The sequence below is a fragment of the Arvicanthis niloticus genome, chromosome 14, assembly GCF_011762505.2.
Source record: "Arvicanthis niloticus isolate mArvNil1 chromosome 14, mArvNil1.pat.X, whole genome shotgun sequence".
NCBI classification, from domain to species: Eukaryota; Metazoa; Chordata; class Mammalia; order Rodentia; family Muridae; genus Arvicanthis; species Arvicanthis niloticus.
In genome coordinates, this window is record NC_047671.1 from 31,464,900 (window position 1) to 31,479,158 (window position 14,259).

The 14,259-nt window shown below is 42.0% G+C and overlaps 1 protein-coding gene across 1 annotated transcript in view; it reads right to left on the reverse strand.

Annotated features, from left to right (window-relative positions):
- Megf10 (multiple EGF like domains 10) overlaps positions 1-14,259 on the reverse strand; it is a 156,304-nt gene that overhangs the window by 20,166 nt on the left and 121,879 nt on the right. Inside the window, exons 14-17 of the mRNA XM_034518166.2 lie at positions 6,032-6,178; positions 4,667-4,801; positions 4,064-4,192; positions 30-158 (exon numbers count right to left, since the gene is read on the reverse strand). Of these exons, the coding sequence (XP_034374057.1) occupies positions 30-158; positions 4,064-4,192; positions 4,667-4,801; positions 6,032-6,178 (540 nt within the window). The remainder of the gene's footprint in view (positions 1-29; positions 159-4,063; positions 4,193-4,666; positions 4,802-6,031; positions 6,179-14,259) is intronic.

A 14,259-nucleotide genomic window follows, 5' to 3' on the forward strand; every position in this document is an offset into this window, starting at 1 on the left:
TGGTGTACCCCAGCAGGCCCCTTGCTTACTCTGGGTGCAGTAGAGCCCCGTCCAGCCAGGAGTGCATTTGCATTCCCCATCATAGGCGCTGCAAAAGGCTCCATTGTGGCAGTTGCAGGTGTGGATGCAGTTCGGACCCCAGTGGGCAGGTGGACAGGCTGAAAGCACAGCAAGTGTGGAGAGATGAGTCACATTCCCCAGGCCAGCACCAAACAGAACACTTTAGTCACCTTTTCTCTACCCTCCATGTGCTGAGTTAATACCACTAATAAAGTCGAGAGACTCACAGCTGACTTCAAAGACCGAATACTGCACCAACCCCACAAGACAATGCTGGTCACAGTAACTACCAACATTACTGACACACACACACACACACACACACACACACACACATTTACGGCTTCTGGGGGACTTGAGCAAGCAAGAATTACTTTAAAGAGTCAGTTGTTGAACAAATGTCACCCACCGTGTACCTGGCACTGTTCTAGACCCAAAGAAAAGAACAAAGATAAAATGGGAGTCGGAACCACTACTCAAATACTTCTATTTTTCGAGGAAGCAAAACTATCAGCCAACTGGGAGGCAGTGATGGAAGGAAAAATCAGGTGAGGTAAGAAGGAGGAGAAGGAGGAGGAGAGCTTCTCTTCAAACCCAGGCCCACTGAGGAAGGAGCAACTGAGTAAGGATCAAATGGTGGTGGGGATTTCCCTTGGAGCTCCTGGGTCAGGAGCTCAGGACTTTGATTATCCAGTCCTGTGCTGGTCTCTAGGTTCCAGAGTTGATACTAGAATCTCATTTTATGTGCTAAGGTCCCCAACTATAAGAATCAGCTTATTCATAGGAACTCTCGATTGGAGGAAGAAGAGAACACATCAACTAAGTCCACTGTCGGCGGAAGAGGTTTCAGAAAGCAACATAAATCGTGGACAAAAGAATTTGATTTATAAAAAGATATATAGTTTTATTTATACTATACCTTCAAGAAGCCATTTAAAGAGATGGCTACTTACGATTTCCGTTTTATTATCTGATTAGGACTATGGAGCAATAAAGAAAATAAATGAGCCTGAAGTCATTTTGAAAAGTATTTCCCAGAAACATATGTACCGTCTTTACCCAAGAGCCAGAGAAGAGTAACAGTGGACAATGTATAGTCCTCAAGAGCATTAAAATGGGTTTCCCTGGTAGTCTCCCTTATTTTTCAGGTGAGGACGTTTTGGTTCAAGAGTGGGTAACAGGATCTCATCCAAGGTCCCACAGATTCACAGCGATAGTTTCTATTTGGTACATAAGCACGGCTTCATTCTTAAGACTACCGTGAGGCTCAGGATGGAGACAACTAAAATGTCTACCCTGCCTGATGTAGCCCACAGCACTCAGCAACCTACTTCGAAAATAAGAAAAATCCAACTTTTTCTCTTTCACTCAGCTTCCCTAACACTGTTTCTTTTCTTTTTATATTTACATATTTTAGCTGTGTTTCTGTGTCTGTGAGTCAATGTGCAATATGTGTGCAGGTGTGCACACCTGTGTGCATGGATATCAGACGAGAACACTGGGGGTGGAGTTACAGTTAATGGGATGTCTCTCCTCCCCGCCAGCTTGTTTAGAGGATGCTGGGGTCCAAACTCTGGTCCCCATGATTCAACAGCAAGAGTTTTAAATCATACAGAAACTGCTCCAGCTCCAAACTAGACCTGAGGGTGTTAACTATGTTTTCACAAACCCTCTTCTGCCTGGAGGATATTTAAGTTGGCTACTTAAAGCAAGCAGGCTCTATCCACGTGTTGGTTCTGATCAAAGGTTATAAATAAAGATTATTCCAATTTTCCATTTCCAAAGGTAAGCATAGAGACAAGGCTTTAGATATTTGCCTTGCTAAGGACACCTGCCCCTTTAAATGCTCTCCATTAGTTTTCAGTCTCTGCTTGCTTGGTTAAGGACTTCCCTTTTTTAAAACTAGCTGATGACCAGCCAAGAAGAAATATTAAGATAGGCCCCCCAGAGACCATAGGAATCAATGAAAGCGACGGTCCCGGGAGAATCAAGGCTTGCCAGACAAATGGGTTTCCTCTGCAGTGATTAGGGGACAGGCCATGCTATTGTCTCCATTCACAGTGCTGTTCTCACTTTCCTTCCTTCCAGCACATTCCTCCTCCAAATGAGGAAGTGACCAACTTCCAGACTGAAGAATAAGTTTTAAAGGAGCAAAATTAGACTAATCATGTCCCAGCAATGACATCGGATCTTTGTTGTTTTCCCTAAGCCCCATCGTCATTCATTTCGAGTACCTATTCCTCAACCTGCCACTGTGCCAGCCTGAATCCATCAGAGGCCTCAGTGCACAGATCTGAACACATGGCAATTACTTTTGGAATCCCATCCCCAATAGATTAAAACACATACTATGAAATCATCTGTAACAACAGGCATCGCCCTTACCGAAGGCTTTCTTACCTCAGCAATGGGAGACAGCTTAAATGACTAAAAGCAAAACTAATATTCAGACAAAGACATATTCCATACCAATTAATAAGTACAGATGGATTAAAACTCTAGAGTCTGAATTCAATGGCCAACAAAGCGCCATGTAGAATAAGAGTCATTCCTTGACCTATCATATGGCCTCATGTTAGAGTCGCTATGAACTGAGTATGTAAGCTATGATGGAACAAAGGCAGACATATGCTGTCTTTGATCAAAAGCTGAATCCTTTGTGAAAGTGCACAAACTAGCCTTTCAAGGTCTGCCTTATGGTCACCGTCCTCTCTTCATGGCTCTGGTAGTCTAAAGTCATCAACATAGTTCCTCTTAGGGACATACTACTCCCATCTGAAAAGCAGTACGAGAGGCTCCTGAGGAGCCAAGGGAGAGAGGACAAGATGTGAGGTGCAGTGTGACAGTCAGTCTGCCCAGGATCCCAGAAAGTTTCTAAGATTCACGTCATTTGCTTTGACTTTTTCATGGTTCCATAAGTTTCTGGATGAGCACATGACAAGAACATAGTCTCTAAATACATCTATTTGTGTTTCAGATCAACAGATAATAGGGATGGAGATGTAGCTCAGTTGGTAGAATGTTTGCCTAGCATCTCTGAAGCCCTGGGTTCAGTTCCCAGCACTGCATAAAAGCAAGTATGGATGTGCATATACCTGTAATCCCAGCACTCAGGTAGTGAAGGCAAAAAAATCAGAAGTTCAAGGTCATCTTAGACTACAGAATGAGTTTGAGGACAGCCTTAGCTACAGGGAATATATATATGTGTGTGTGTGTGTGTGTGTGTATTCAGTGACTAACCATCCACTGATTTTATATATATATATATATATATATATATATATATATATATATATATAATATGTTACATGTATATATATTTGACATATATTACATATATACTATATAATATATAAATGTATAATATATAATATATATGGCTGAAACTTATAATATATATATGAATGAAACATTATATGTATATATATATGTATATATATGAATGAGACTACATAATGTGGTAAGATTTGGTTACATGGAGCCATAAATATGATTAGTCATTGAATATATATTCTCATTATCATATTTGTTGTTTTCTCATTCCTCCATTTTAACTAGACCTCTTGGTAGAATAGAATATAAATCCAACTCATAAAGGTAATTATGAGTTTCCATATATATCATTGACTTACATATATTTATATTACATGTATAATTATATAAATACTTAATATGTTGATATAGAATATATAATTATATGTTGATATATATCCATAGATAGATAGATAGATAGATAGATAGATAGATAGATAGATAGATAGATAGATAGAGTTAGTCATTGAGCAGTGAATAAGAAGACATTTTACAAGTTGAGGTTTTTCCCAAAGAGTCACATCAATTTATTGGTAGATATTGATAGGTCATTGCATACAACTCTTCATTTAAAAACTATAATGCATTTAACAAATGGTCATGGTAATATATTCTTACCTGATCATAGAAACTCTCATCATTCAGTCCTAAGACATAAGAAATCGATCGATTGTTTTCCAATAAGACTTACGTTGGGAGCAATCGCTGCCAATCCATCCTGGGTAGCACTGACAGGATCTGTCGATGGGGTTACAGGTGCCATTGTTGGTGCAGGTGCAAACACCTGCACAGTTCTTCCCAAATCTGCCACTGGGACACACTATGAATAAACACAAGTCCAGTCAGCTATAATTGGAACGCACCTCACAGAACCCTGAGAATGGGAAACCATTTCCAGGGTCACACACAGCTGCCTCCTGCCTTCAGTCCAAAAGGCACATACCCTAATCCCAGATGGGTTCATTTTTACAAGCACATGAAACCAAAGGCTTCATCTCAGCATCTCAAAAAGTCACTGTGGTGTCTGTAGAAATCTGAATTATAGTTTCTCACTGAGGGAGTCAAAATCCTTCCTCACGTTGACTTTCATGAGGTAATGGTTTCAATGAAACCGTAAGACACAAGCAAGGGAGCTGAGAACTTTGTGACAAGGTAGTGCCTCCAACATTTGTGTTATTTTCAGAACTACCTAGAGTTGGTCATAGCAGGACATACGCGGCCTTGCGGAATTCTAAGTATGGCCTAAGGAAGCTTGATGCTCCCCCATGGCTCTCCTGGGTGCCCGGGTGTTTACCTTCATTGCACAGGGCACCGGTGAAGCCAGGCAAGCAGTCACACAGGCCTGTGATGTGGTGGCATGGCCCGCTGCTGTGCACACACTGCGGGCATGTCTGGCTACAGCGATGTCCATAAAACCCCGGGGAACAGACTGCAAATAGAAACTCAGAGTTACCTTCTTGAGTTGGGTTTATCTCCTGTTCCACACAGAGGTCTAGTGAAACTGGAGGAATAAGAAAACTCTAAATGATAATGGAGATTTTTCAAGCATGAAACAAGAAGGCAGCTTTTAGCAAGAGAAGAAACCACTAAAACTCCGGATCTCCGGATTTCACTGGGGTGAGGGAATGTCTCATGTATTCCCCACTATCCTCCTGTGATTGGCTCAAGGCTAGCCCAAGACCAGGGGTCCAAAGACATTTTGTCGAACAACTAAGGAAATGGGAAAAATGAAACTCTATATGTCAATATCTCAATTAAGCATCACTGAATTCTCTGCTGATTCTTTATTCTTCAAGAACCATATTTGGCAAAATATGATAAACCCACCAGGTTGGAAGATCTTTCTTGTTAAAAAAAAAATGTACAGGTTACTAACTGCGATTAGATTAGAGAGGGTAAGTACACAAGAACGCTATGGATCTGGATGCTCCCAGAGACTTCATTTGGATTTAAATATAGAATGATTGCATTGAACTCTTTAATGGAAAAAAGCAATTGATTTGAGAAGTTACAACAGTGCATGTTATAACCGCTCACATATTCTTTCCTGATTACATTTACCGAAAGATTTAGCAGTATGTTACAGATTGTTTTTCAGTTCAAGCTTCCTACGGAGCAACGTCTATGGTCCCCATTTTTAACTTTCAATTCTGCTTTCCCTACAGCACTGACTTTCAGATTACTGGTGAGGTGTGTGATGGCCTCAAGGTTTGGCTGATGTTGACTTCTGGTAATTGAGGTGAGCCTGATGCCAAATTGCCGAATAAAATATTTACAGGTCAGTGGATTTCTGGAACACCATTTGTACACTCTAGGGAGGAATTGAGAATTGTGTCCTGGTGATCAGGTCAGTGAGGTAAAGACATAGTCAAGGAGAAGAAAGGGTTAACCCCCCTCACACACCCCCCACTACTCCCCCTCCATCCGTTAAGTTGGTTCTGGAGGTTGAAATGAGTAAAATTCTTGGGAAGTATTATTTGATGACAGTTCTTCAAGGACTCCTCTTCCCTTGGCTGCCACAAACTGTCACTAGGAACTAAGAGGTGGGGCAGAGATGACTTTGTACATAATTCCCATGAAAGGTAGGTGTGTGTGTGTGTGTGTGTGTGTGTGTGTGTGTGTGTGTGTGTGCAGAAACCATCATACAGGAGATACTTACTTCTCTGGCAAGTGGTGCCTCGGAATCCGGGTGCACACTCACAGATGCCATCATCTGGAGAACATGAAGCCCCATTTTTACAGTAACAGGGCAGCGAGCAGTTAGGACCCCAGCGTCCCTCAGCACACACACTGTCACAATGTACACCTGAAACATTACACACAGGGCAGGGATTAGGGAGGTGCAGTGTGGGCCCCTGAGGTTGCTAATACAACAATGGGGGTCAGGAATGGTGTAAAACCAACTATTTCAGACAACGGTAAGCAGAGATGGCATCAGACTTAAATCTAGTTATCATCACATGTATACATACACCAAACACATGGAGTCATCCTAACATATCTAATACCCGGAAGTCCCTCCTATGCAATCAAGGAGAGAACATTTATTTCACTACATTGACTTTTCTTCTTTAATAGAAAGGACCAGCAGGGAGCCCCAGGGCCTTGTCTAGTGAAGGCAAATTTTATCAGAAAAAGAAAATACTATTGATTTCCTACTCATGCCCCCATTTTGTTTTTACGGAGAAATAGAAAGGCACAAAATGATTAAATTATTTCACGTGAAGGAAACCCTACCGGCAGAGACTAGAGAGCACAATCCTAAAATATGTCAAAACTCCAGTGTGCTGGATAAACTGACACACTCAAATGTGTTGCCGGCTTCATCCTTAAAATTGTCATTTCCCATCAGACAGATAGAGGCAGAATATCCCAGGCCAATACTGTTTATGTCCTTTTGTCTAAGTAACTCTTATGAAGCTGTATGGAGCTATTTAACTTTTTATTTGGCAAATAAAGACCCCTTAAACTAGTCATGACCCAATAAACAAACATCTACAGGAAGCTAATCTGGGGGAGAGGAAAATAAAGCCAGCCATTACTGGAGGCAGAGGAAAGCTTCATAAATTCGTGTTTGAAGGACAACAGGAATCTCTTTGTCACATCAGAACTCAAGACCTTCACATACAAAGGAGAGAGTTCTAGCTTGGGCTGCACTGATGACTGCTGGGACCAAGGGAGAACATAGTACAGTCATGCTCCCTCTTCTATTCCAGAATGTTCACAGTGACCCTGCCTGGAGGACACTAGGCAGGTTATACCACATTTTGCCTGTCTTTTTGTTGTTGTTTTGGTGAAAAGTTATTTTTCCCTGAACCTAATATGGAAGTCCTTGTAAATGACCACAAATATGTCACCAGCTGGTATAAAGCCATTTCTGTAAAATAACAAATCTCTACCTTTTCCTGTCTCTGTATTCATCCTCCCAAAAGTCCTTAGCATGGCAAAGGCTAGCAAATCAGGCCCAAATTCATTTTTCCAACTCTGGTTAACAACAGACTTTTATTCCAGAGAAAACCAGTTGAAGATATAAAATACTGATTGGGGACTAAGTGTTCCCTACAGAAGTAAATAGAATGGGAGCCCGCTGTTTTGTTTTTTTCTTGTGTTTACACACATCTTACTTTTCAAGGTGTTTTGGGAAGCTGAGACAGACTTGCAAATTCTACACTCTGAATGTGAAGTACCAGCTATAGAGTCTCAGCTGAGTTTTTTCAAACCAATACCTATATGACACAGAATCATCAGATATTCAGAGGAGCTTTGAACTCAGGAGCAAGCTGCAAATGTAAGCTCTGTTTTATATCTAAAAAATAAAATACTACTAAGAGTAACTAACCTGCCTGGGGCTTCTCTCTCAATTGGGATTCAGGTTTTCCACTCCCACTGTAAGCCAGGACTTCTATTTGACAGCCAAGGTGGTAAGGGGCCACCTGCTTCACAGATTCAGATGTCCTTGGGCATTTTGACCCAGAGCCATTCAGGCTAATCTCAAAGAGAAGCCTGAGGATACAGAGCCCAAGCAATTACTCAGATAACCTTATAACCAACCTGAAAATTAGTTCTGACTTCTCTATGCTTTTTTAAATGTGGAATGGCGTTTGAGGGTTGAGACTTGGCCATTTAAGGTGACTTACTTTTATCAACTGTTGGCCAAATCGTATTACACTTAAATTCAGCTATAGTATACTAGCTGTATTAGTCAGTATTCTCTAGGGAAATAGAACTTATAGAATAATCTCTGATATGTATACTCTGGTTTATTAGACTGGCTTACAGGCTGTGGTCCAGCTATTCCAACAATAGCTACCTACCAGCAGAAAGTCAAAGAATCATTATGTTCAATTCATAAAATGGGATGTCTCAGTATTCACCAGAATACCAAAGAAGTAGTTTCTAATGCCAGTGAAGGAATGAATGAATGAAGGAATGAATGCTGGTAAGAGAAAGGGCAAACAGACAAAGAGCAAGCCCTCCTTTCTTCCGTGTCTTTTACATAGACCATCACCAAAAGGTGGGGCCCAGATTAAAGGTGGATCCCTCACAGGTGTACCCAGCCACTTGGGTTATAGTGAATTCTGAATGTAGTCAAGTTGACAACCAAAAGTAACCATCACACTGGCTTTGAATATTATAGGTTAACATGATTTGTGTATAAGCACGCAGAGCTAGTTATGAAAAATGACTGAAAGCCGGATGTAAATTAAGTGATCGTATGCTTGGTATTTGATTTCTTTTCCCTCAGGAGACTTGTCCAGCTGGCTAGCACACCCATCTGTCATGATCAAGTTCATCAAGGTAATTTTCCCAATAAGTAAAAAGCACCATGGAATAGCAAAGAGACCCACTGGGGGGGAAAAACTCACCATGTTTCACATGATATACCCATCATTTTGTTTCAGAGATTGCCTGCCCACAGTTGGATAAGCATATTTCAGCAGAACCAAGTGTGCTTTTTAAAAAGCTTTCCTTTCTTTAGCTTCAGGATTGTGAAAGAAACTTTCTGTTGAATATAAATTATAAACATCCAATTTTCTGTTCTTTCTTGGAAATTCAACTCTCTTATTCTGTGTAGTAAAGGAGTAGATATTGACATCTAGTCTATTTCAAGACAAGTATTAGAGATGAGACAAGCCCTCAGAAAAAGTAGGATGCTATCTTTCCTCTGTAGCATCCTTTATCCTTACAGCCCAACCTCTCCTCAGAACGTCTGTACTCCTTACCGTCTCCTTCATTATATATTACGGGAAGGGCATGATAAATCTATTATTGCCGGGATTCTATTTTTCTAGAGATTACTAATATTCCAAGAAGGCCCACATTTTGAGAGTCAAAGTGTAAAACTTCGGACAATGAGAATCACAATTAAGTCCTGGTGACGTGTTTCCTTGAATCACCTCCGGGCATCACGAGGTTCTGAGGGATGTGTGAGGCATCCTCCAAGATGGAGAGGTGCTGAAGGAATTGTGTTTGCTTGAACACCCCCATCCTCTCATTATTTCTACTGCTCTCATATTGGCCAACTTTGATCAGGTCCATGAAACGGGTATTTGTTTTCTTACTTGCCGAAGATGAAAAGTAATTTAAGTCAGTATGCCTTCTAGGAGTTTAGCTAGTGCTGGCTTGTTGGTGAGACATTCTCAAAAAAAGTTAACTCCAGGGTGACAAAGCCCCAGGCCATACCTCCAGCTTTGTCTAGTAACCTGGATCAAGGGAGAGGAAAGAGAGTTCTAGGCTGAGGGAACAGTGGCCATGTGACTCGGAGTCCCAAGAAGTATGCAGAATTATTCAGAAGTATTCAGGAATTACCAACATTGGGAACAGGTGAAACTTAGGAACTAGAAATACCAAGAGAAGCATCTGAATAGCCGTGGACCGATGGAGAATAGCTAAGAGACCCCTGCCCCTCACACCCATGTGCCATGTTATGAGAGACCAATGAGAGATGGCATGGATACATTTCTGCTTTATAGGAGAGTGGATGATGGTGTGAAGAGATGAGTCTTGAAGACAAAAAGTCTGGGGACAGATTGAGATTATTGAGGTGACAAATGAAAAAACAAACAAACAAACAAACAAACAACAAGAAGACACAGATCAAAACCATCCACAAGGGAAGAAGAATTCTATAGACAGATGGAGAAGATGCAGATGGAAAGTTCCTCTGTCCCCTACCCTACCCAAAACAACGCATCCTTTCAGCTGGTCGGCTGTGAGAGCAAGAAAGCCTGGCTGTGCTGTCTAGGACTACCACACACGGAGTGTAATGTTTGGCCCTGGGTACCAGTGTGTCTTGATTAAGAGGTGATGCTTTCAGTGTGTCTGTCTCAGGGATGGTGTATGCAGAGAGGATATGGGCCAGTGAATAGTGGGAGAACATTTGCTCTGAATGTGGGGGCTCAGGAGGGCAGAAACCAGAGCAGGAAGGTCCTCATGACACAGGTCCTTGTGTGTGCTAGCCCCTTTTCCTTCCTGAATCAGGAAGGCAAACTTTTGTGGGCTGGGAGCCGTTACCCCCAACTAAAGAGAAATAGGAAAATAATGAAATACTCGATTTCTTTGGGACATTGACCAAGGAACAGATTAAAAACTTCAAAACTAGTTGCTTTGAAAAATAATTTCTAAATTAATTGGAGGAGGGAGCAGATGGGAAGAGGGTGGGTTTAGAGCCACAAGCGGTTTTGCTCAAGAGAAGCACTTCTTCCTGATAAAATTTCCAACACTGATAAGGCGATTTGCGAGGGAGTGTTTTTTGCCAGGACTGGGGACAAAGAGCCCATTGATAGGCTTTTCAAGTTGCTAGGCGATGGCTGAATGACCGTGATAAACTTCAGCCAGGCAGCACTAAAGAAATGCTCGTGGTTTTAATGCCTGATGCATTAAGCTGGGGACCTCTACGGGGAAACCAGCATTCCCTGGGCACTTGCGATTGCATGCGTGTGGTAATAAATCATCTGGGATGTCATTATTTCCCCTCTCAAAGACATAGCCCCAATTCCTCATATCCCTTACACTAGCATTACAATATCTGGCATGTTGGAGAAGAAAGAAAATTATTTTGATTCAATGTCTCAACCCTGGGCAGCAATCTATTAAATACGTGTTAGAGTAAGACAGATATTTGTTAATAGTAATTGGGGGTAGGTTAGTGGAGGAGAACTGTGGTATCTGGTCATAAATTCACTAGTTTCCCAATCCCCGACATCATCTTCAAAGTGATGGCACAGACGGCATAGGCAAGCAATTCAACAGTGTACTGCCTCTGTCCATAGTTTGTCCTGACAGAACACAGAAGGAGTTGACACTGTTTTATGTTTTCCCTCCCAGAACGCAACCACTATGCCTATGTAGAACATGGAGACACTCAACTGTGGTTGTTGAATTGCACCTTGTTAGTGGGCATTGACAAAAAAAAAAGTCTCTCTCGGTCATAGATAACAGGGAGGCTCACATCTGTAGCCACAAGACCAGCCCTGCCTGCCTTAGTGCAGCTCTGGGTGAAAGCAGACAGCAGGCTGTGGGTCAGAGTGGGAAAGCTGGTGGCTTTTCTGGAGCCATTCTCACTTCAGAGACTCTGTCCATCATGTGAGGGACAGACAGATACCTGCTCTCTATGCGTACAGACCTAGAAGGTCTCAGAAGTGAGTCATTTGCACTTGCGGTTAATTAGGTACTTGCATGTTGACTAGACGTAAGTGGATTTTCACTTATATGACTCTGGGACTCCACTCTCCCAAGCCCCTTGTGGTAACTATTTAGGCATCACTGGAAGGCTGGCACTAAGATGCCAGAGAGCTATGTTGGAATAGATAAACCCTGAAGGTAGTTTTCATTTGTCTCAGTGGTTGCAGTGGGTGTTTAGGACAAAAAGGGTTTCTAGTTCTGCTTCCGGGGGGCCATGGAGAAGCTGATTTCTTGTTATTGACATGCCCACAGGCTTTCCTCTCAGGTCTCCCATTCCTGACTGGCCTCAGATGAGGACCCCCACCTCTGATTCCATTCTGTGTTCCCATCTCTCTGCTCTACCATGCTGTGTGATTCCCACTCACTTTCCCAGGGATATCAGGGGCTGGTGTGACATTAACCCCCTTCCAACAGTTCACTATCTAATTTTCCTGTTCTGGTACAAAGGCATCTTTGAGCATCATCTTTTCTTTTGCCACTGCTATGAGTTGTCTGTCAAGAAATGGTCCTCTGGCTCCATAAGCAATAATCAGGAAGACAAGGTGTACCAGATTCCACTAAACAGACTGAAGAATGCCACTCTCTGGGCTACTGGGCTAACTTTTTAAATGACAGAAAGGACCACCAAGTCGTGTTGTGTAGGTAGTATTCTAGATAAGTGCCCCTGGAAGACACACAGCTCACCCCATGTGCCCAGGAGAGCATCCTGGGAGATTCTCAAATCTTTTCAAAATTTGCACAAAAAGTGCTTCATGGATTGGTGAGAGCTTCCTCCTCCCCGCCTCGTTCCTGCCCCACCTTCTCTTCCACTCTCCAAACTCCCATTCAGTAGGTGTTAGATGGCAACTGGGAACATGCAAATAGAAAGCTGTCCCAGTTGACAGTGATGTTGGCCAGAGCAGGGGAAGCAGGCCACAGACCGCACGTGTTCAGGCAGCTGGAATTAAATGGTGATTAGCTGTGATACTCAGCGAGTAGGTGCTCCTGGATGACTGAACCCAGAGCAGAAAGGAAGAACCATCAACCTGTTTTTACCATTTTTTTTTTAGGAAGTACTTCATAAAGCCTGTCACTCCACTACTACTCTGGAAAATTGCACATCCACGTACGTCTATCTACATAAAACTGTATCTCCTCTGGAATTTCTCAATCATTTCTGAAAAACTAGTTTCAGTTTATAGCCGTGTGGGATGTGTTTGTACATGTACCAGACACGGTATGTGAGGGCGCGTGTATGTGTGCGGTGTGAATACTGATGTGTACAAAGCCCAAGACAGCCTTGATATCCTTGATCACAGTACCACGTGCCCCACAGATCCAAAAGGATTAAAATGTATATTCTGACTACAGTGGCATTTCATTTTCCTCAGCTTTCCAATGAAGTCTCTTTCTTTCCAATAAAACATTTATTGACTTAAATTGTCTGTAGACTAAGGTTGTAAATATCTGCGTATAGTGAACATGCATTTCCTTTCTTTGTGGAAGTGGTGCATTTATTTTAGAAAGAGAAGTTAGAATATTGAATGCACTTTGGGTTTTGGCTGACATCCGTGGTATTATATTTTCCTCCTCACTAAAACATGCTAACATCTGTAGACAGGTTTTCCTTCATTTAAAAACTATTTGAAATTGTATATAATTATGTCATTTCTCCTCCTTCTCTTTCTTCCCTCACACCCCACCTTACATCCATCCTTGTTTGCTCCTTTTTAAATTTGTAAGTTCTTTTTTATTTAATCATCATTATGTATATACACATATATAATTTATATTAATTTATTGTGTTATATATAATACATTAATATTTATATATAATATTATACATATATAATTTCAATGAAGTTATACTATTTGAGCTGACAAGGCCCTTCCTCCCCTAGTCAAGAACCATGAAATATAGCCCTGTTTTGAAAAATCTCAGTTCCTTTAGGAAGACACAAACCTGAGATAACACCTAACACCGCAAAGTTTTGGGTGGTGAGGACTCCAGGTTAAGAAACCAGACTTCCTTCGAAGACGAGGTGATGGCTGTGCAGTCTACCTATACTGATGGCCTCCCCTCTGTCTCCAATCTGTCCTTCATGGCCACCCCTGCCTGTGTCCTTACTGGCTGAACACTTTGTGCCACTTTTGTTTCCTCAGTCAGGGGAATAGCCTAAGCCCTTTATTGCAGTTCACTGGGACATCTCCTTGTTACATCAGACTGGACATGCATGACACCTAGAACAATCTCAGCAACAAAGAAGAAAAGAGACCAACTCCTGGCCTTCTCTGGGCTCATGATGATGATCTGGCTGAAACCTGGCTCCTTGGTGAGAAACAAAGCCTCCTTCCTGTGGTGAAAACAAATCTTAACAAGGAACTTACTAAAATCAAACTCATCACTGAAAAAAGAAGAGTCTATTCATGGCCGGCAATGAAATGATGTCCTGTGGAAATATTACGCAGAAACTGTCCTTTCTGTATAGAGAAGGTAATCCAGCTCTCAATCTGAATGTGATGTGTTTAAACTTTCTGAAACTGTCCCCCCCACACACACACACACATATGTTTGCTTGTACCAAATGTTACTATGAGTGTGGGGAACAAGCTTTCGACAGGCTCAGTGACTGACAGCTACTTATAAACCCAGGCCCATGGAAGACCCAGAGAAATGAGGCACTGGGACCACTGGGCTGGCCTGAGAGCAATAGAGACATAAGT